Source organism: Oncorhynchus kisutch, unplaced genomic scaffold (genome assembly GCF_002021735.2).
Source record: "Oncorhynchus kisutch isolate 150728-3 unplaced genomic scaffold, Okis_V2 Okis03b-Okis08b_hom, whole genome shotgun sequence".
Taxonomy (NCBI): Eukaryota; Metazoa; Chordata; class Actinopteri; order Salmoniformes; family Salmonidae; genus Oncorhynchus; species Oncorhynchus kisutch.
Genome location: NW_022261980.1, coordinates 8,102,470 through 8,126,464, shown reverse-complemented (window position 1 = coordinate 8,126,464; position 23,995 = coordinate 8,102,470). Strand labels below are relative to the sequence as shown.

At 43.9% G+C, this 23,995-nt stretch overlaps 1 protein-coding gene across 1 annotated transcript in view; it reads left to right on the top strand.

Annotated features, from left to right (window-relative positions):
- Positions 1-23,995, top strand: part of LOC109884125 (integrin alpha-11) — an 89,475-nt gene that overhangs the window by 57,784 nt on the left and 7,696 nt on the right. Inside the window, exons 13-20 of the mRNA XM_031812472.1 lie at positions 3,879-4,022; positions 9,581-9,915; positions 11,019-11,185; positions 14,057-14,196; positions 15,792-15,902; positions 16,309-16,394; positions 16,474-16,684; positions 19,353-19,451. Coding sequence (XP_031668332.1) covers positions 3,879-4,022; positions 9,581-9,915; positions 11,019-11,185; positions 14,057-14,196; positions 15,792-15,902; positions 16,309-16,394; positions 16,474-16,684; positions 19,353-19,451 — 1,293 coding nt within the window. The remainder of the gene's footprint in view (positions 1-3,878; positions 4,023-9,580; positions 9,916-11,018; positions 11,186-14,056; positions 14,197-15,791; positions 15,903-16,308; positions 16,395-16,473; positions 16,685-19,352; positions 19,452-23,995) is intronic.

The following is a 23,995-nucleotide window of genomic DNA, read 5'->3' as shown; positions in this document are numbered from 1 at the left end:
ACAGACAGAGAGATCCATAACAACACCAGCTAAGAGGATACTACAGACAGAGAGATCCATAACAACACCAGCTAAGAGGATACTACAGACAGAGAGATCCATAACAACACCAGCTAAGAGGATACTACAGACAGAGAGATCCATAACAACACCAGCTAAGAGGATACTACAGACAGAGAGATCCATAACAACACCAGCTAAGAGGATACTACAGACAGAGAGATCCATAACAACACCTGCTAAGAGGATACTACAGACAGAGAGATCCATAACAACACCAGCTAAGAGGATACTACAGACAGAGAGATCCATAACAACACCTGCTAAGAGGATACTACAGACAGAGAGATCCATAACAACACCAGCTAAGAGGATACTAAAGACAGAGAGATCCATAACAACACCAGCTAAGAGGATACTACAGACAGAGAGATCCATAACAACACCAGCTAAGAGGATACTACAGACAGAGAGATCCATAACAACACCAGCTAAGAGGATACTACAGACACAGAGATCCATAACAACACCTGCTAAGAGGATACTACAGACAGAGAGATCCATAACAACACCTGCTAAGAGGATACTACAGACAGAGAGATCCATAACAACACCTGCTAAGAGGATACTACAGACACAGAGATCCATAACAACACCAGCTAAGAGGATACTACAGACAGAGAGATCCATAACAACACCAGCTAAGAGGATACTACAGACAGAGAGATCCATAACAACACCAGCTAAGAGGATACTACAGACAGAGAGATCCATAACAACACCAGCTAAGAGGATACTACAGACAGAGAGATCCATAACAACACCAGCTAAGAGGATACTACAGACAGAGAGATCCATAACAACACCAGCTAAGAGGATACTACAGACAGAGAGATCCATAACAACACCAGCTAAGAGGATACTACAGACAGAGAGATCCATAACAACACCAGCTAAGAGGATACTACAGACAGAGAGATCCATAACAACACCAGCTAAGAGGATACTACAGACAGAGAGATCCATAACAACACCAGCTAAGAGGATACTACAGACAGAGAGATCCATAACAACACCAGCTAAGAGGACACTACAGACAGAGAGATCCATAACAACACCAGCTAAGAGGATACTACAGACAGAGAGATCCATAACAACACCAGCTAAGAGGATACTACAGACAGAGAGATCCATAACAACACCAGCTAAGAGGATACCACAGACAGAGAGATCCATAACAACACCAACTAAGAGGATACCACAGACAGAGAGATCCATAACAACACCAGCTAAGAGGATACTACAGACAGAGAGATCCATAACAACACCAGCTAAGAGGATACTACAGACAGAGAGATCCATAACAACACCAGCTAAGAGGATACTACAGACAGAGAGATCCATAACAACACCAGCTAAGAGGATACTACAGACAGAGAGATCCATAACAACACCAGCTAAGAGGATACTACAGACAGAGAGATCCATAACAACACCAGTTAAGAGGATACTACAGACAGAGAGATCCATAACAACACCAGCTAAGAGGATACTAAAGACAGAGAGATCCATAACAACACCAGCTAAGAGGATACTACAGACAGAGAGATCCATAACAACACCAGCTAAGAGGATACTACAGACAGAGAGATCCATAACAACACCAGCTAAGAGGATACTACAGACAGAGAGATCCATAACAACACCAGCTAAGAGGATACTACAGACAGAGAGATCCATAACAACACCAGCTAAGAGGATACTACAGACAGAGAGATCCATAACAACACCAGCTAAGAGGATACTACAGACAGAGAGATCCATAACAACACCAGCTAAGAGGATACTACAGACAGAGAGATCCATAACAACACCAGCTAAGAGGATACTACAGACAGAGAGATCCATAACAACACCAGCTAAGAGGATACTACAGACAGAGAGATCCATAACAACACCAGCTAAGAGGATACTACAGACAGAGAGGTCCATAACAACACCAGTTAAGAGGATACTACAGACAGAGAGATCCATAACAACACCAGCTAAGAGGATACTACAGACAGAGAGATCCATAACAACACCAGCTAAGAGGATACTACAGACAGAGAGATCCATAACAACACCAGCTAAGAGGATACTACAGACAGAGATATCCATAACAACACCAGCTAAGAGGATACTACAGACAGAGAGATCCATAACAACACCAGCTAAGAGGATTCTACAGACAGAGAGATCCATAACAACACCAGCTAAGAGGATACTACAGACAGAGAGATCCATAACAACACCAGCTAAGAGGATACTACAGACAGAGAGATCCATAACAACACCAGCTAAGAGGATACTACAGACACAGAGATCCATAACAACACCAGCTAAGAGGATACTACAGACAGAGAGATCCATAACAACACCAGCTAAGAGGATACTACAGACAGAGAGATCCATAACAACACCAGCTAAGAGGATACTACAGACAGAAGAGGCAGAGAGATCCATAACAACACCAACTAAGAGGATACTACAGACAGAGAGATCCATAACAACACCAGTTAAGAGGATACTACAGACAGAGAGATCCATAACAACACCAGCTAAGAGGATACTACAGACAGAGAGATCCATAACAACACCAGTTAAGAGGATACTACAGACAGAGAGATCCATAACAACACCAGCTAAGAGGATACTAAAGACAGAGAGATCCATAACAACACCAGTTAAGAGGATACTACAGACAGAAGAGGCAGAGAGATCCATAAGAACACCAGTTAAGAGTGATACTACAGACAGAAGAGGCAGAGAGATCCATAACAACACCAGTTAAGAGGATACTACAGACAGAAGAGGCAGAGAGATCCATAACAACACCAGCTAAGAGGATACTACAGACAGAAGAGGCAGGGAGATCCATAACAACACCAGCTAAGAGGATACTAAAGACAGAGAGATCCATAACAACACCAGCTAAGAGGATACTACAGACAGAGAGATCCATAACAACACCTGCTAAGAGGATACTACAGACAGAGAGATCCATAACAACACCAGCTAAGAGGATACTACAGACAGAAGAGGCAGGGAGATCCATAACAACACCAGCTAAGAGGATACTACAGACAGAAGAGGCAGAGAGATCCATAACAACACCAGCTAAGAGGATACTACAGACAGAAGAGGCAGGGAGATCCATAACAACACCAGCTAAGAGGATACTAAAGACAGAGAGATCCATAACAACACTCATTGAGAGGAACAGACCTGGGTTCAAATACTATTTGACATCATTTCAAAGACTATAGCTGGGCTTGACTGAGCTCGCCTGATGCAATGGAACGAACGGAATAGTTCCAAAAGTGTAAATCATTGGCAGTCCAGATAGGCTAAAGAAAATGTTAAACGTATTTGAAAAGTTCAAATGGTATCTGAACCCAGGTCTGGTTGATAAAAGGCTGGCTTGTTTTGCGGAGCCAACTAGCCTCTACATGGAAACATCTGGGTCTGTTACCTTAACGATGATGATGACTGGAATGCTATGCTAATGAATGCTAATGACGTTTGCTGGGGGTTTTAATGATGTGGTCAAGGCATGTGGTGAAGGACGTGGTGAAGGATGTGGTGAAGGACGTGGTGAAGGATGTGGTGAAGGACGTGTGTAGGACGTGTGATTGTGGGGATCTTAATGATCTCAGTTGGTTAGCATGGTGCTTTTAGAGTCTGATGTGCCAGCTGGAGTAATGGGTTCGATTCCCACATGGGCCACATCTACTGAGTATGAAATACACTATGTGTTTACTCTGGATAAAAGTGTCTGCTAAATAAATGTTGTTGATCCAGGGTGTTGATGGTCTGGATGTGTGGTTATATTTCAGATCGGGTCATACTATGGGAGTGAGATCTCCCCGGTGGATATAGATGGTGACGGAGTAACAGACAACCTACTGGTGGCAGCTCCCATGTTCTTCAGTGGAGGCTGGGAGAAGGGCAAGGTGTACATCTACAGAGTGACTGAACTGGTGGGTGGGCATGCACACACACACACACGCACACACGCACACGCACACACACACACACACACACACACACGCACGCACGCGCGCACACGCACGCGCGCGCACACACACACGCACACACACGCACACACACACACACACACACACACACGCACACACACACACACGCGCACACACACACACGCACGCGCGCACACACACGCACACACACGCACGCACACACACACATACATACACATACGCGCACTCACACACACTCACTCACAGATGTACGAATGCTCACACACACACGTCACACTCGTGTGCACACACATTCACTTACACACACGTCCCAGGTCCCGTTACCAAACACAATTAAAACCAGGTCAGCACAGAATACGAAACACCTCGACCAGATCACATAGAGACAAACTATCCCAGTGCATTGTATTTACATTACAACACATCAGACCAGACCTTCCAGAGCCTTGATGGGTTAGTTAACCCACTGGTACAACACAGTCTACTAGACGTTCCAGAGCCTTGATGGGTTAGTTAACCCACTGGTACAACACAGTCTACCAGACCTTCCAGAGCCTTGATGGGTTAGTTAACCCACTGGTACAACACAGTCTACTAGACGTTACAGAGCCTTGATGGGTTAGTTAACCCACTGGTACAACACAGTCTACTAGACGTTCCAGAGCCTTGATGGGTTAGTTAACTCACTGGTACAACACAGTCTACTAGACGTTCCAGAGCCTTGATGGGTTAGTTAACCCACTGGTACAACACAGTCTACCAGACGTTCCAGAGCCTTGATGGGTTAGTTAACCCACTGGTACAACACAGTCTACCAGACGTTCCAGAGCCTTGATGGGTTAGTTAACCCACTGGTACAACACAGTCTACCAGATGTTCCAGAGCCTTGATGGGTTAGTTAACCCACTGGTACAACACAGTCACCAGACGTTCCAGAGCCTTGATGGGTTAGTTAACCCACTGGTACAACATCAACAGTCTACCAGACTTTTGGCACCTGCAGTCACACAGATGAAATGAACAGCCTCCCTCCCTGCGCCAGCCCGCCGTCTTCATTAGAGTCTTGGTTGGTTAGTGTACAAGGGCACCGTGAGCTCAGTAGGAAAGCCTTCACTACATCAAACTGAATTAACAGCCTGTTATTTGGAGAAGAAAGGGGCTTCTTAGTAGGTGGAGATGACTGCAGAGGAATTCCTGTAGTTTTGAGACTCTCTCTCTCTCTCTCTGTTTCTCTCTCTCTGATTCTCTCTCCGTTTCTCTGTTTCTCTCTCTCTCTCTCTCTCTCTCTGATTCTCTCTCCGTTTCTCTGTTTTTCTCTCTCTGTTTCTCTGTCTCTGTTTCTCTCTCTCTGATTCTCTCTCTCTCTCAAATATACTATAAGTGGTACCTGTGGACTGATAAGGGCTTGATCATTAAGGTTCCCCAAACAAGAAAAAAAGACAAGGGATCCCCCAACTAAGGACACAAAATGGGTGTTGTGTTTTAGGTTAAAAATAAGTGACAGAGAGGTGGCCTTCCATTCTACCAATAAGCCACTGTGGAATGACAGTGATGGTCTCCCCATCCCACCACATGTTTCTAATGTTCCCCACTGAGTATGATCCTCTCACACACACTCACACACACACACACACACACACATACACACACACACACACACACACACACACACACACACACACACACACACACACACACACACACACACACACACTACCCTGTCCTCCTCTTTCCTTTTAAAAGACAACTGAAAAAAACAAGTGATCTAATGTTTCAGCTGTTCATAGGCTGTAGATTAGGGAGAAAGATGAGACAGACTGGAGAGTGATAATGTGTATGGCCGATGACGGCCTAAAATACTTGGCTCCCATACTGCTGAGGGATTGTACCTTTTTCCAGACTGAGGATAAACCTAATTCTACTCCGACTGACTTTATACCCACTGTGAATACTCAAAGTTCCTCAGAAACATCCCTAAAGAAACATCAAGAAGCCTTGTTTGCCTTTGATCATGTGACACTCGGATGAATCACCCATCCCTCATGTTGACAATGTTTTTGGGAAATCATATTTCCCCCTTGGGATAGAAAATGAGTTAAACCCTTCCTCTTGCGTGAGCAAAAACAATGCGGCTTGAGGTTTTCAGTTGATTTCAAATTCAAAACTCATAACTCCCCAGTTATTGTTTGTTAGTTACTTTGGTCTATTTATGTAAACAAAAACAAAGGTTTCTAACATGTTTTGTTTACTTTCCTAAATGAATTTGGAATAACAAATGAAAGCTTCTGTAAAGACTGAAGGGGAAAGTTAAAGACAACAATGTCTCTATGTCTCATTATGAGCTGTGTAAATAAATGGAGGACTGTCCATTTGAAGAAGATCATCGATGGATGACTGAGATATCCCAGAAGCCTGTGGGGTGGGGCTACCCGGCCGCAGCACAGGAGATAACAGATTTACAACTTACAGTTTTTCTCAATTGCTAAAACACCATTTCTGAAACCTTGCTCCATTTCCTGAAAACATTCAACACAAAACCTCATCTTCAAGCACTTTTTACATAACCTCTGACTCCTCTCGCAAAATGAAACATTCGCCTCAAAACAGTTTTACCTGTGTTCAAAATCAAACACTGCTCTCAAATCATAAACAAAGTGATCAAAATGATATACACTCTCAAGCAGTCAGTAAACAATACACCGAAAAATAGAAAACACATTGTTCAAAACATACAATTCTCAGGGAGAGGTACATTTTTTATCTAAAAACATATTCATATTCTTCCATCATTGTCTTTGTGATGAACGAAAACATGTTCTATCATAGTAGCTCAAAATTGATAGGAAATTACTACACTGCTTTGCTCTTTGCAATTTTGTTTTTTATTCTTCCTCCTCCTTGTACCCCTATTTTTACAGTACTGTACCCTGCATCTCACAAACTTGTCCTTTGACTCTGTGATGCTGTAATTCTTGTTCTTTGTTGATATGAACCTGCAACCAGTCAAAATCTATTGAGCAGTCAGTACTGTTAATAAATGGAAAGCACAATGTTCAGGGCCATACAATTTGTCCATTGTACAGTATACAGCCTACAATGCACTGTACTACAGTATACAGCCTACAATGCACTGTACTACAGTATACAGCCTACAATGCACTGTACTACAGTATACAGCCTACAATGCACTGTACTACAGTATACAGCCTACAATGCACTGTACTACAGTATACAGCCCACAATGCACTGTACTACAGTATACAGCCCACAATGCACTGTACTACAGTATACAGCCCACAATGCACTGTACTACAGTATACAGCCTACAATGCACTGTACTACAGTATACAGCCTACAATGCACTGTACTACAGTATACAGCCTACAATGCACTGTACTACAGTATACAGCCTACAATGCACTGTACTACAGTATACAGCCCACAATGCACTGTACTACAGTATACAGCCCACAATGCACTGTACTACAGTATACAGTCTACAATGCACTGTACTACAGTATACAGCCTACAATGCACTGTACTACAGTATACAGCCCACAATGCACTGTACTACAGTATACAGCCCACAATGCACTGTACTACAGTATACAGCCTACAATGCACTGTACTACAGTATACAGCCTACAATGCACTGTACTACAGTATACAGCCTACAATGCACTGTACTACAGTATACAGCCTACAATGCACTGTACTACAGTATACAGCCTACAATTCACTGTTCTACAGTATACAGCCTACAATGCACTGTACTACAGTATACAGCCTACAATGCACTGTACTACAGTATACAGCCTACAATGCACTGTACTACAGTATACAGCCTCCAATGCACTGTACTACAGTATACAGCCTACAATGCACAGCCTACAATGCACTGTACTACAGTATACAGCCTACAATGCACTGTACTACAGTATACAGCCTACAATGCACTGTACTACAGTATACAGCCTACAATGCACTGTACTACAGTATACAGCCTACAATGCACTGTACTACAGTATACAGCCTACAATGCACTGTACTACAGTATACAGCCTACATTGCACTGTACTACAGTATATAGCCTACAATGCACAGCCTACAATGCACTGTACTACAGTATACAGCCTACAATGCACTGTACTACAGTATACAGCCTACAATGCACTGTACTACAGTATACAGCCTACAATGCACTGTACTACAGTATACAGCCTACAATGCACTGTACTACAGTATACAGCCTACAATGCACTGTACTACAGTATACAGCCTACAATGCACTGTACTACAGTATACAGCCTACAATGCACTGTACTACAGTATACAGCCTACAATGCACTGTACTACAGTATACAGCCCACAATGCACTGTACTACAGTATACAGCCTACAATGCACTGTACTACAGTATACAGCCCACAATGCACTGTACTACAGTATACAGCCTACAATGCACTGTACTACAGTATACAGCCTACAATGCACTGTACTACAGTATACAGCCCACAATGCACTGTACTACAGTATACAGCCCACAATGCACTGTACTACAGTATACAATACTAACAGGGACAACAATCAAAAGGAGTGATCATGTGATCAATGTTACTCAAATTTCATCAGATATTTCCACTCTGTCTTCCTATTCCTCCTCCTCTTCCTGTTTCTTGCCCTCCTCCTCCTCTTCCTCCTCGTCGCCCACCTCGCATACGCACTCGTCCTCATACATTGTTTCTTCTATCCATTCTCAGACGTTCTCCTTCCCACCTTCAACAACCTGTTTGCTCTCTGAACTGGCTTATATTGGTTGTGTCGCATCATTTGAAACAGGTTAAATCCATTTTGAGTGGTTGTGTTCAATCAATGACATGTCTTCTCTATTTGTATTTGATTGTTGCCACTTGTGTTTACCAGTATGGATGACATGTGCATTAGAGTGCAGAATGTGTTTACCAGTATGGATGACATGTGTATTAGAGTGCAGAATGTGTTTACCAGTATGGATGACATGTGCATTAGAGTGCAGAATGTGTTTACCAGTATGGATGACATGTGCATTAGAGTGCAGAATGTGTTTACCAGTATGGATGACATGTGTATTAGAGTGCAGAATGTGTTATGAGAATGAGAATGTGTTTAGAGTTTTGCTGATCTGCAAATTGTGTTTTACCATGTGAAATGGTTTAAGGTATTGACAACAGACTGCATAATTAGCTAAATGAGTCCAGGCAACTGAGAACTTTGTTCAGCCAATGGGTTTTAGTGTTTTAGCAATTGAGAAAAACTGTAACTCCATTTCCTTAGTCACTATGTCTGTTGTTGATGGATTCCGCTTGTGCATATGTTTTTCAAGGTTTTTCAACCAAAGACTCTTTAAGTACAGAGTAACAAAGACAATTCTACCAACCAATAGGGGAAACATTGGCAAATACATAATTGAATATACATGCACATGACACAACCTTTACCTACAGTACCCTCTATCCCGTGTATCAGAAATATTCCAAAATGACATCCTATTTCCTTCTTCAGAATCGTTTCGTCCTGGAGGGAGCGTTGGAGATCCAGGACCATGGTCAGAACGCTCGGTTCGGCTCCTCGCTGGCCCCGGTCCCTGACCTGAACGGGGACGGCTTCAACGACGTGGTGGTGGGGGCTCCGCTGGAGGATGACCACAGAGGAGCTATCTACGTCTTCTTCAGCCAACGCAACAGGATTCTGCGGAAATACAAACAGAGGATAGCTGCGTTAGACATCGCTAGTGGCCTGCGCTACTTTGGCCGTAGTATCCATGGCAGTATGGACATGAATGAGGATGGCCTGGTGGACTTGGCCGTGGGGTCCCTGGGGGCAGCCGTGCTCCTATGGTAGGTCACTTAGATATTAACAAGTGTTCTACTGTTCCTCTGGTAGGTCACTTAGATATTAACAAGTGTTCTACTGTTTCTCTGGTAGGTCACTTAGATATTAACAAGTGTTCTACTGTTCCTCTGGTAGGTCACTTAGATATTAACAAGTGTTCTACTGTTTCTCTGGTAGGTCACTTAGATATTAACAAGTGTTCTACTGTTTCTCTGGTAGGTCACTTAGATATTAACAAGTGTTCTACTGTTCCTCTGGTAGGTCACTTAGATATTAACAAGTGTTCTACTGTTCCTCTGGTAGGTCACTTAGATATTAACAAGTGTTCTACTGTTCCTCTTAGATATTAACAAGTGTTCTACTGTTCCTCTGGTAGGTCACTTAGATATTAACAAGTGTTCTACTGTTCCTCTTAGATATTAACAAGTGTTCTACTGTTCCTCTGGTAGGTCACTTAGATATTAACAAGTGTTCTACAGTTCCTCTGGTAGGTCACTTAGATATTAACAAGTGTTCTACTGTTCCTCTGGTAGGTCACTTAGATATTAACAAGTGTTCTACTGTTCCTCCTAGATATTAACAAGTGTTCTACTGTTCCTCTTAGATATTAACAAGTGTTCTACTGTTCCTCTTAGATATTAACAAGTGTTCTACTGTTCCTCTGGTAGGTCACTTAGATATTAACAAGTGTTCTACTGTTCCTCCTAGATATTAACAAGTGTTCTACTGTTCCTCTTAGATATTAACAAGTGTTCTACTGTTCCTCTTAGATATTAACAAGTGTTCTACTGTTCCTCTTAGATATTAACAAGTGTTCTACTGTTCCTCTTAGATATTAACAAGTGTTCTACTGTTCCTCTTAGATATTAACAAGTGTTCTACTGTTTCTATGGTAGGTCACTTAGATATTAACAAGTGTTCTACTGTTCCTCTTAGATATTAACAAGTGTTCTACTGTTTCTATGGTAGGTCACTTAGATATTAACAAGTGTTCTACTGTTCCTCTTAGATATTAACAAGTGTTCTACTGTTTCTATGGTACTGTATGTATGTGGAACATATAATAACTACATTTATGATTAAAACACTGTGTATGGTTCATCTGCAGGTCTCGCAGTGTCGTCCGAATTCACGCCAACATCAGGTTTGAACCCAGCAAGATCAACGTCTTTGTGAAGGACTGTGAGAGGGGAGGCAAGGACGTGACCTGCATGTCAGCCATAGTGTGTCTAAACGTCACCGCCCGGACAGCCATACCTCCTACACAGGAAGTGGGTGAGTGTTCAAAAATGACCAATTGAGTCACGTTATAGACTATAATGTAGTCTGCATCCTTCTGATTATAACTTCAGTGAGTCATGTTATAGACTATAATGTAGTCTGCATCCTTCTACTGATTATAACTTCAGTGAGTCATGTTATAGACTATAATGTAGTCTGCATCCTTCTACTGATTATAACTTCAGTGAGTCACATTATAGACTATAATGTAGTCTGCATCCTTCTGATTATAACTTCAGTGAGTCATGTTATAGACTATAATGTAGTCTGCATCCTTCTACTGATTATAACTTCAGTGCAAAAGATGTCAGATTGACTCCAACTACCTTGAGATACTGCTGATGTTGCTGAACTCTTTCTCTGCCCTTCTCATAATATGGGTTCTGTTTAAGCCGCCCACTGCCTACCGCTGTTATGGGGATGAGAACTAAACTAATCAAACTGGCTTCATCTTAATGGATGTAATACCCCAGTGGAGCCACAAAGCCTGGTTTATATTCAGGAACAAGTTTATTCACTGTTGTTCGTTCACTGTACAGTCAGCAGAGGACCTCATTGTCTTTCAGGCAAAACTGACATCTTGATTAACTTTACTGTTGATCTCCTACTGTTCTGTTTGAAGCAAAGCTTAGCCTTTCCAAGACTGTTTTATGTTTAGAGCAAAGCTTTCCAAGACTGTTCTATGTTTAGAGCAAAGCTCAGCCTTTCCAAGCCTGCTACACATTGGCTAAGGATCAAGTCAGCACTAGAAGTAATGCAGTTCAGAGACTCATAGTTGTAATCATGATCCAAACGTGTATTGCTCAATGTCTCTGCTTGGTTGTTGTTGAGTCAGTCAGACCGCTCTGTTGTTGGCTCACTAAGTGAAAGGGTGATGGCTTCTTGCCCCGGAGCAGAGCCACAGGAAAATGTTTCCTCGCTATCAGTGACAGTTTAGGATATCATTCTATCTGCCAAACACATACGCTGCAGGCTACAGAGCGGTTACGGACATGCTATGCCATCTGCTGCATCTGATGGCATATGAGAGCTGGATCATCCTAGCCTCTGACTGTTAATTAGCATACTGTATGTAAAATTGCCCTCCGAATAGTATGCATTCTGTCCACTCTACTCATTGAATTTCTATGGTGGCAATATAATCAGGCTGATGGTTGTCAGGCTGCCGATAACCCGACATGGCTACCCCACACTTCTGAATCTCCCTGGAGACCGTTTCGGTTGCCGTGGCTCTGAGGTGTTGAATCACCGACAGTGACCCACCCGTGCTCTGACACAAGGTATCTCTGGTCACAATTTGTTTTAAAGGTTGAGGCCTGTTGGCTCAGGTTTTCCCCCTTGTGTGGGACTATAGGAGGCAGGCTAAGGAGGCAGGCTAAGGTGGCAGGCTAAGGAGGCATTGAGGCGTAGATGTTTCTGCTTAACCTCACAACCTCCCAACATCTTTGTCACATATGTTAGACGGGCCAAACTAATAGGAAGAAGGCTCAGAAAGTTATCTTGTCCTCCGCCGGGACGGTTGGACATTTAAGGGAAACTGAACAGTGGGAACACATTGATTTGATTTCCCCTCATCATCATGTCTGGTCTAGTACCATCTGTCAGATGTGCTGCTGCTGCAAGTCTGTTGTTGTCAACTGTACAAGGAAGACTAAACTTTGAGAAAAGAGATATCTACAAATGTGCTTAAGGTAACACGCTTTCAACTTTAAGGAGCATCTGATGGAAATGGAAAGAGCATGTGTTCAACATCCACTGAAGTAGCTATCAACTTTAATAGATACAGTAGTTGCTGTGGTAACCAAACAATCAGACTTGCTAGTTTAGCTAACCAAACCATCAGTTCTAGCTTGCCATTATGAAAATGGAATTCAACAATGCCAATGTTTTCAATTGAACTTTTAAAAAGCAGCTCAAATATAGAACATGTAAGAATGAACTATAGCCATTGAATTCTACCGTGAAAATATACCATACGTTATAGGGAAATAATGCACTCTAGAATGCCTTTCAAGCCAATCAGAAAGGAGCATTCAACAATGCCATGGTATAATGGAGAGAGTAGGTATGAGGTATGGGAGACCAGTGTACTCTCCAGTTGGCATGCTCAGTAGGGTAATGTGCATGAGCTCTGCATTTTATGGTATTTTCCCCAAGCTATTAAAGCAGTGTAATAAATAACGTGCCTCTTAAATAGTGTGGGTTGGAAATGAATCACTTCCAAAGCCATATGGCTCAAGAGGTCTAGTCAACTCTCTCAACTCCGCAGTAGTCACTCATTCAAATGTCCTCGACTGAGACGTTGTTTCAGTTCCTTGACGGTGGCTAGTCAACTCTCTCAACTCCGCAGTAGTCACTCATTCAAATGTCCTCGACTGTGACGTTGTTTCAGTTCCTTGACGGTGGCTAGTCAACTCTCTCAACTCCGCAGTAGTCACTCATTCAAATGTCCTCGACTGAGACGTTGTTTCAGTTCCTTGACGGTGGCTAGTCAACTCTCTCAACTCCGCAGTAGTCACTCATTCAAATGTCCTCGACTGAGACGTTGTTTCAGTTCCTTGACGGTGGCTAGTCAACTCTCTCAACTCCGCAGTAGTCACTCATTCAAATGTCCTCGACTGTGACGTTGTTTCAGTTCCTTGACGGTGGCTAGTCAACTCTCTCAACTCCGCAGTAGTCACTCATTCAAATGTCCTCGACTGAGACGTTGTTTCAGTTCCTTGACGGTGGCTCTTGTATTTTGTCCAAGTTTCTTTTTTGTAATGTAATCTGTGCTGCTTCTGGTCATGACTTTATAGAAAATAAAGTATTGATGTATAGAACATGTTTCCAACATTTATGCTCCCTCTTTCTTCATCTCTCTAGCTATCACTTACAACACCACCATGGGGGAGCGCCGATTCAACCCCAGAGCCATAATGGACGACCCTGATAAACTGCTGTTTCAAAACCTGACCCTGCTTTCTGGAGAGGAGACCTGTCAACACATCTACTTCCATGTCGTGGTGAGCACTGACTGAACTCTTGCTGAATTCTAAATCAACATCTAGACTCTAACCTATCCGGGAGATCTGAGATTATTGGATAGGTGGAAGCAATATGACTACATTTACATACAGCCAATCAGAAGGTAAGATAGAGACTTGAGATGGTATTATCCAGAGCCATGTATTTAGATAATTGGGACAACTTTTATAATTGTAAATATTATAATTCTAGACATCCAGACATTCAGCATAGCAATGTTGAAATATTCCCCTATGTAATGTTAATGGGGGGGGTGTAACATGGTCAATTCATAATGCAGAAACCTCAATGTCCTGACAATCTAAATACTGGTTTAATCCTATCATTGTAACGTTTCCTATTCTATCCTATCATTATGTTTCCTATTCTATCCTATCATTATGTTTCCTATTCTATCCTATCATTATGTTTCCTATTCTATCCTATCATTATGTTTCCTATTCTATCCTATCATTATGTTTCCTATTCTATCCTATCATTATGTTTCCTATTCTATCCTATCATTATGTTTCCTATTCTACCCTATCATTATGTTTCCTATTCTATCCTATCATTATGTTTCCTATTCTACCCTATCATTATGTTTCCTATTCTATCCTATCATTATGTTTCCTATTCTACCCTATCATTATGTTTCCTATTCTATCCTATCATTATAACATTTCCTATTCTATCCTATCATTATGTTTCCTATTCTACCCTATCATTATACCATTTCCTATTCTACCCTATCACTATAACATTTCCTATTCTACCCTATCATTATGTTTCCTATTCTACCCTATCATTATGTTTCCTATTCTACCCTATCACTATAACATTTCCTATTCTACCCTATCATTATGTTTCCTATTCTACCCTATCATTATGTTTCCTATTCTACCCTATCATTATAACATTTCCTATTCTACCCTATCACTATGTTTCCTATTCTACCCTATCATTATAACATTTCCTATTCTACCCTATCATTATGTTTCCTATTCTATCCTATCATTATAACATTTCCTATTCTACCCTATCATTATAACGTTTCCTATTCTATCCTATCATTATGTTTCCTATTCTATCCTATCATTATAACGTTTCCTATTCTATCCTATCATTATAAAGTTTCCTATTCTATCCTATCATTATAAAGTTTCATTTTCTATCCTATCATTAAAAAGTTTCATATTCTATCCTATCATTATGTTTCCTATTCTATCCTATCATTATAATGTTTCCTATTCTATCCTATCATTATGTTTCCTATTCTATCCTATCATTATGTTTCCTATTCTATCATTATAAAGTTTCCTATTCTATCCTATCATTATAACGTTTCCTATTCTATCCTAACATTATAACGTTTCCTATTCTATCCTAACATTATAACGTTTCCTATTCTATCTTAACATTATAACGTTTCCTATCCTATCCTAACATTACAACGTTTCCTATCCTATCATTATAATGTTTCGTATTCTATCCTATCATTATGTTTCCTATTCTATCCTATCATTATGTTTCCTATTCTATCCTATCATACAGTTGTAATAACACTGATCCTCCCCACGTGTTGTTGATCCAGGAGACCACGGACTACGTGAGGCCCATCGTGTTCACTGTGGCAGTGGCACTGCAGGATCCCGACCAGGGCCCTGCGCTGGACGACACCTGGCCCACCACCTTCAGGACTGAGGTGAGATACACACATCTGACCACTGACCATCATCACTTCTTATGTAATCACTGATTAGAAATGTCTGGACAGGTAAAACAAAAACATTTGCTGGAACCCTTCCGTTCATCTGTCCAATCATATCTAATCAGAGATCACTTCAAGGAAGCGATGAAGAAAGGAAGCGCTTTGAGCGGGTCACATGACTGCTTGACCTGACCACTAACCAGTCGTCTCCTTGTTTAGCTCTTAGTCTACAGCTTTATGAGTGGTATTGTAGCGATTAAGGGGAACATCCAGGGGCTTGAACCAGTGACACTATGGTTTGCAGGGCAAGCAGAGTACTCGCTGTACCATAAAGGTCCAGACCTCTTGGCATAGCCGTACTATGATATGGATTGTAACTGAGTATCTCTCGCTCTACTAGCTTCCCTTCTGGAATGGCTGTGATGAGGACGACCGCTGTATACCAGGCCTGTCCTTACAGAGTACAACTGACCTGCTGTCTTGGAGGTGAGCGCGCGCGCATGCGCACACACACACACACACACACACAGATCAGAATTGATTGATTTACCCCCTCCCCCCACAGGCAGTTCTGTGGGAATGCAGTCCACTCCAGGGGTGCGATGTGTCGACGTCTGTCCGAAGGAGGGGCGGAGGGGTCAGAGCGAGTGATGGAGGGATCGAGGAGGAGGATGGTGGTGGACGTTCGTCTGGAGAACAGAGGAGAAAACGCCTATGGAGCCCGCCTCAACATCACCTACACTCCTAACCTACGATTCTCTAGTCTCATAGTCAAGGTGATGATTCACAGTAGACAGTACATTGGATTTTAAAGACCACTATTCCAGGACCCAAAGACTATAGTACACCAGTACCGCAGACACCAGTATACCAGTACCGCAGACACCAGTATACCAGTACCGCAGACACCAGTATACCAGTACCGCAGACACCAGTATACCAGTACCGCAGACACCAGTACCGCAGACACCAGTATACCAGTACCACAGACACCAGTATACCAGTACCGCAGACACCAGTACCGCAGACACCAGTATACCAGTACCGCAGACACCAGTATACCAGTACCGCAGACACCAGTATACCAGTACCGCAGACACCAGTATACCAGTACTGCAGACACCAGTACACCAGTACTGCAGATACCAGTACTGCAGACACCAGTATACCAGTACTGCAGACACCAGTACACCAGTACCGCAGACACAAGTATACCAGTACCGCAGACACCAGTATACCAGTACCGCAGACACCAGTATACCAGTACTGCAGACACCAGTATACCAGTACCGCAGACACCAGTATACCAGTACCGCAGACACCAGTATACCAGTACCGCAGACACCAGTATACCAGTACCGCAGACACCAGTATACCAGTACCGCAGACACCAGTATACCAGTACCGCAGACACCAGTATACCAGTACTGCAGACACCAGTACTGCAGATACCAGTACTGCAGACACCAGTATACCAGTACTGCAGACACCAGTACACCAGTATACCAGTACCGCAGACACCAGTATACCAGTACCGCAGACTCCAGTATACCAGTACCGCAGACATCAGTATACCAGTACCGCAGACACCAGTATACCAGTACCGCAGACACCAGTACCGCAGACACCAGTATACCAGTACCGCAGACACCAGTATACCAGTACTGCAGACACCAGTACACCAGTACTGCAGATACCAGTACTGCAGACACCAGTATACCAGTACCGCAGACACCAGTACACCAGTACCACAGACACCAGTATACCAGTACCGCAGACACCAGTATACCAGTACCGCAGACACCAGTATACCAGTACCGCAGACACCAGTATACCAGTACCGCAGACACCAGTATACCAGTACCGCAGACACCAGTATACCAGTACCGCAGACACCAGTATACCAGTACCGCAGACACCAGTATACCAGTACCGCAGACACCAGTATACCAGTACCGCAGACACCAGTATACCAGTACCGCAGACACCAGTATACCAGTACTGCAGACACCAGTACTGCAGATACCAGTACTGCAGACACCAGTATACCAGTACTGCAGACACCAGTACACCAGTATACCAGTACCGCAGACACCAGTATACCAGTACCGCAGACTCCAGTATACCAGTACCGCAGACATCAGTATACCAGTACCGCAGACACCAGTATACCAGTACCGCAGACACCAGTACCGCAGACACCAGTATACCAGTACCGCAGACACCAGTATACCAGTACTGCAGACACCAGTACACCAGTACTGCAGATACCAGTACTGCAGACACCAGTATACCAGTACCGCAGACACCAGTACACCAGTACCACAGACACCAGTATACCAGTACCGCAGACACCAGTATACCAGTACCGCAGACACCAGTATACCAGTACCGCAGACACCAGTATACCAGTACCGCAGACACCAGTATACCAGTACCGCAGACACCAGTATACCAGTACCGCAGACACCAGTATACCAGTACCGCAGACACCAGTACACCAGTATACCAGTACCGCAGACACCAGTATACCAGTACCGCAGACACCAGTATACCAGTACCGCAGACACCAGTATACCAGTACCTCAGACACCAGTATACCAGTACCGCAGACACCAGTATACCAGTACCACAGACACCAGTACTGCAGACACCAGTATACCAGTACAGCAGACACCAGTACAGCAGACAACATTACACCAGTACTGCAGACACCAGTATACCAGTACCGCAGACACCAGTATACCAGTACCGCAGACACCAGTATACCAGTACCGGAGACACCAGTACCACAAACACCAGTACAGCAGACACCAGTATACCAGTACTGCAGACACCAGTACTGCAGACACCAGTATACCAGTACTGCAGACACCAGTATACCAGTACTGCAGACACCAGTATACCAGTACTGCAGACACCAGTATACCAGTACCGCAGACACCAGTATACCAGTACTGCAGACACTAGTATACCAGTGCTGCAGACACTAGTATACCAGTGCTGCAGACACCAGTACTGCAGACACCAGTACACCAGTACTGCAGACACCAGTACACCAGTACTGCAGACACCAGTACACCAGTACTGCAGACACCAGTACACCAGTACTGCAGACACCAGTACTGCAGACACCAGTACTGCAGACACCAGTACTGCAGACACCAGTACACCAGTAGCGCAGACACCAGTACACCAGTAGCGCAGAGTCAAAGAAACAGTGCTTGGTTGACTGCTCACAGAAGTCAGTGTGAAGATGATTTGGCCAGTCACCTTTAGACTAGTACAGTCTGTCTATTGAAGAACAAGCTTTCCTCAAATACAGTATGGAGTACTACTGCACCTGTTCTAGCCATATAGAATATAATTATTCCTGAGGGAATTCAGGCTTGTCTTATATAGGAGATTGTCTCTGAGTGTGTTTTATCTCTGTTTCCATCTCAGGACAACTCTGATATCAAGATAGAGTGTCGAAGTGAGGACAGACAAAGGCATGAGAAGACCTGCAACGTCAGTGCTCCCTTCATGAGAGCCAAGACGCAGGTGAGTGGGAGTCCCTTTAGTGACACGGGCATTCAAGGTAGACCACACTGAGACACAGTTCACCACAATGCACCATACCAGACCGTTCATGACCACAGGGTACCACAGCTGCTCTTAGTGGAGTACTGTAGCATATCATGGACCAGAATAGAAGACCATAGACCACAACAGTGCTTACCAGAACAGTAAACCAAAACAGTGGACCATTAAAGACCATAGTAAAGTAATGCAGACCATTTGCAACCACAGAGTTGATCAAGGTGCACCATGGTTAATCTATATGGGGTTGATCCTGGACATTTTACAATCAAGTCACCCACGTATCCAACCCAACCATCTAAGAGTTACGGAAGCGTGTCCTTCCTGCCCCAACTCCCGTCAAGAGGGCTGTCAGCAGTGTGCCCTCCGCACACCAATCTAGTAACCATCTCCACCACTTTAATATTGTCAATATTATTGTGCAACCGTTCTCTTGGGCTTATCAAACACCATAACAAAATATCATAACAAAATGCATTATTGCCCTTTATACAATGAACTACAAACACTAAAATCACATAGCCTCTAACTGTCTCACAAATATATACATATCTCATCCGAACAGCCCTGTACAAACAAGTATCCACACTTAACATGTGTCTATGCCCCTAAGCACTGAACATAAGAGTTTGGTTCAAAAACAACACTTATCTCTTTATAGCTCTTTATAGTCTGGTATCCAGACATAGAACCCCATGGCATGCCAGAGAACATTAGAACACATTCAGGCATTAAGTAACCTGGAGTCACCAACAGTAACTCAACAGTATAACTGCTTCATTTTTAGTAGCACAGAAAGACACTTCAAATGGAGATGTATTCTGTTCCAATGAAATGTCTGGATAATCAAATGCATACCTAAATAAAGGTCTGACACAGTGAGCAAGTAGTGGTCTCAGTTAACCAAACGTTTCATCCACTCCCCAATCCTCCCACCACATTACCCCACCAAGTCATTAGCGCAAATAACGGTCATCTCCTTGACAACAGAATTACCGCAGGATTATTTGCTTCATATTCTCTCCAACAAAAACCCTTCTGAGGGATCTGATCTGGGGCCATGTTGGGGGACCCTTCTGAGGGATCTGATCTGGGGCCATGTTGGGGGACCCTTCTGAGGGATCTGATCTGGAGCCACGTTGGGAGACCCTTCTGAGGGATCTGATCTGGGGCCACGTTGGGCACCCTTCTGAGGGATCTGATCTGGGGCCACGTTGGGGACCCTTCTGAGGGATCTGATCTGGGGCCATGTTGGGGACCCTTCTGAGGGATCTGATCTGGGGGCATGTTGGGGGACCTTTCAAAAAAAACGAAATGAATTAATCACCCACAGTCATTGTGTTTGAACGGGAGCCAGACAGTCACAAGCCAGATGTTTTCTGTTCTGGTTGGGTCTCTTTAAAGTGTGGTAATGAGTTAAGATTCCCAGTAAACCACCCTAGCTGCAAAGCCAGCCCAGTGAAACCAGCAGTGTTCCTTGTAGAGAGCAGAGCCCAGCCCAGTGAAACCAGCAGTGTTCCCTGTAGAGAGCAGGGACCAGCCCAGTGAAACCAGCAGTGTTCCCTGTAGAGGCCAGCCCAGTGAAACCAGCAGTGTTCCCTGTAGAGAGCAGAGGTCAGCCCAGTGAAACTAGCAGTGTTCCCTGTAGAGAGCAGAGGCCAGCCCAGTGAAACCAGCAGTGTTCCCTGTAGAGAGCAGAGGCCAGCCCAGTGAAACCAGCAGTGTTCCCTGTAGAGGCCAGCCCAGTGAAACCAGCAGTGTTCCCTGTAGAGGCCAGCCCAGTGAAACCAGCAGTGTTCCCTGTAGAGGCTAGCCCAGTGAAACCAGCAGTGTTCCCTGTAGAGAGCAGAGGCCAGCCCAGTGAAACCAGCAGTGTTCCCTGTAGAGAGCAGAGGCCATCCCAGTGAAACCAGCAGTGTTCCCTGTAGAGAGCAGAGGCCAGCCCAGTGAAACCAGCAGTGTTCCCTGTAGAGAGTGGGTATAGTACGGTATAGCGCTACAATGGCTGGAGTTGGCCCAGAACAGAGGAGAGTAACATCAGATAGGTACAGTACGGTATAGCACTACAGTGGCTGGAGTTTGCCCAGAACAGAGGAGAGTAGCATCCGATAGGTACAGTACGGTATAGTGCTAAGGTGTCTTGAGTTGGCCCAGAGCAGAGGAGAGTACCTAAGGCACTTTCTGATTTTACATTCTCCACTGTGTCAGGGCTCTGATTGGCCCTAGTCATTACCCACACCACTCCACTGTGTCAGGGCTCTGATTGGCCCCAGTCATTACCCACACCATTCCACTGTGTCAGGGCTCTGATTGGCCCAAGTCATTACCCACACTGCTTCACTGTGATGTCTTCCAAGCCAATACCGCTGAAGCCAACCATTAGGGTTATTATTACAGTCAATATCCTCCCCCCATAGGACCTGGCATAAACTGACCCAGTCCTCAGCATTTTGGTCAGGCAGACAAGATGAACATTCCTTTGACATATCTGATGCCTACAGCACAGTGTGTGTTTTTGGTTTTACCAAAAACAGAAGTCCTCACAAGGATATTAAAATAAGAACAATTCAGACAAGTGGGGATATTTCGCCAGGTCCCCACAAGGAAAAAGGCAATTTTAGGCTTAGAGGTTAGGTTTAGGAGTTAGAGGAAAATAGGATTTTGAATGGCAATCAATTGTTTGGTCCCCACAAGGATAGTAAAACAAATGTGTGTTATAATGTAGAGGTTCTTGTTTGTGTACATTCAGTATCTGTGTTCTGTCAGAGTTGAGGGATTCTATACAGGCAGGAAGATAGCTGCCTCATTAGGCATTCCTTCCTGCCCAGCCGGAATGAATCAGGGGTCCATCATGCGATGGAGGACAGTTAACAATGCTCCCCGCCTCTCCTCCTCTTCTCTCACCCTCCTTGAATGGGGCCAAGGATTGCCGTTAGTGGGCTGACTATGCACTGCATACTAAATACAGCTGGAATTTAGGCTTGTTTGTGTCTGTTTTTGGGGAGAGAATGTCCTTACTGCTAAGTGTTGCAAGGATTACTTTGGCCGTCTGAACAGGTTAAGTGTCAACACAAATACAAATCAAATTTTGTTTGTCACATCAAATAAAATGTTATTAGTCACATCCGCTGAATACAACAGGTGTAGACCTTACAGTGAAATGCTTACTTTACGAGCCCCTAAACAACAGTGCAGTTAAAAGAATATATATGGATAAGAATAAGAGATTAAAAAAAAGTAACAAGTAATTTTTTTATTTTATTCAACTAGGCAAGTCAGTTAAGAACAAATTCTTATTTTCAATGATGGCCTAGGAACAGTGGGTTAACTGCCTGTTCAGGGGCAGAATGACAGATTTGTACCTTGTCAGTTCGGGGGTTTGAAGTTGCAACCTTCCAGTTACTAGTCTAACGCTCTAACCACTAGGCTACCCTGCCGCCCCAATTAAAGAGCAGTAATAAAAAATAGCAATATATACAGGGGGGTGCCGGTACACAGTCAATGTGCAGGGGCACCGGTTAGTTGAGGTAGTGTGGTGTGGAGAGGGGGGGTGGCAATGTGAATAGTCTGGGTAGACATTTGACTAGATGTTCAGGAGTCTTATGGCTTGGGGGTAGAAGCTGTTTAGAAGCCTCTTGGACCTAGACTTGGCGCTCCGGTACCGCTTGCCGTGTGGTAGCAGGGAGAACAGTCTATGACTAGGGTGGCTGGAGTCTGACAATTTTTAGGGCCTTCCTCTGACACTGCCTGGTATAGAGGTCCTGGATGGCAGAAAGCTTGGCCCCTGTGATGTACTGGGCCGTTCGCCCGACTCTCTGCAGTGCCGTGCGGTCGGAGGCCAAGCAGTTGCCATACCAGGCAGTGATGCAATGGTGCAGCTGTAGAACCTTTTGAGGATCTGAGGACCCATGCCAAATATTTTCAGTCTCCTGAGGGGGAATAGGTTTTGTTGTGCCCGCTTCGCGACGGTCATGGTGTGCTTGGACCATGTTAGTTGGTTGGCGATATGGACACCAAGGAACTTGAAGCTCTCAACCTGCTCCACTACAGCCCCGTCGATGAGAATCGGCCAAATACAACAGACCTTACTGTGAAATGCTGACTTACAAGCCCTTAACCAACAATGCAGTTCAAGAAATAGAGTTAAGAAAATATTTACTAAATAAACTACAGTAAAAAATGTATAAAAAGTGTAATTTGTACATGTAGGTAGGGGTAAAGTAACTATGCATAGACAATAAACAGCGAGCAGCAGTGTAAAAACAAAAAGGGGGGGGGGTGATGTAGTAGTGATGGCACCGGAGGGGTGATGTAGTAGTGATGGCACCGGAGGGGTGATGTAGTAGTGATGGCACCGGAGGGGTGATGTAGTAGTGATGGCACCGGAGGGGTGATGTAGTAGTGATGGCACCGGAGGGGAGGGCTGCCGTCTTATCGGCTCTTAACCAATCATGCTATTTTGTTTGTTTTTTCACGTTGTTCGCATCTTGTTTTGTACATAATGT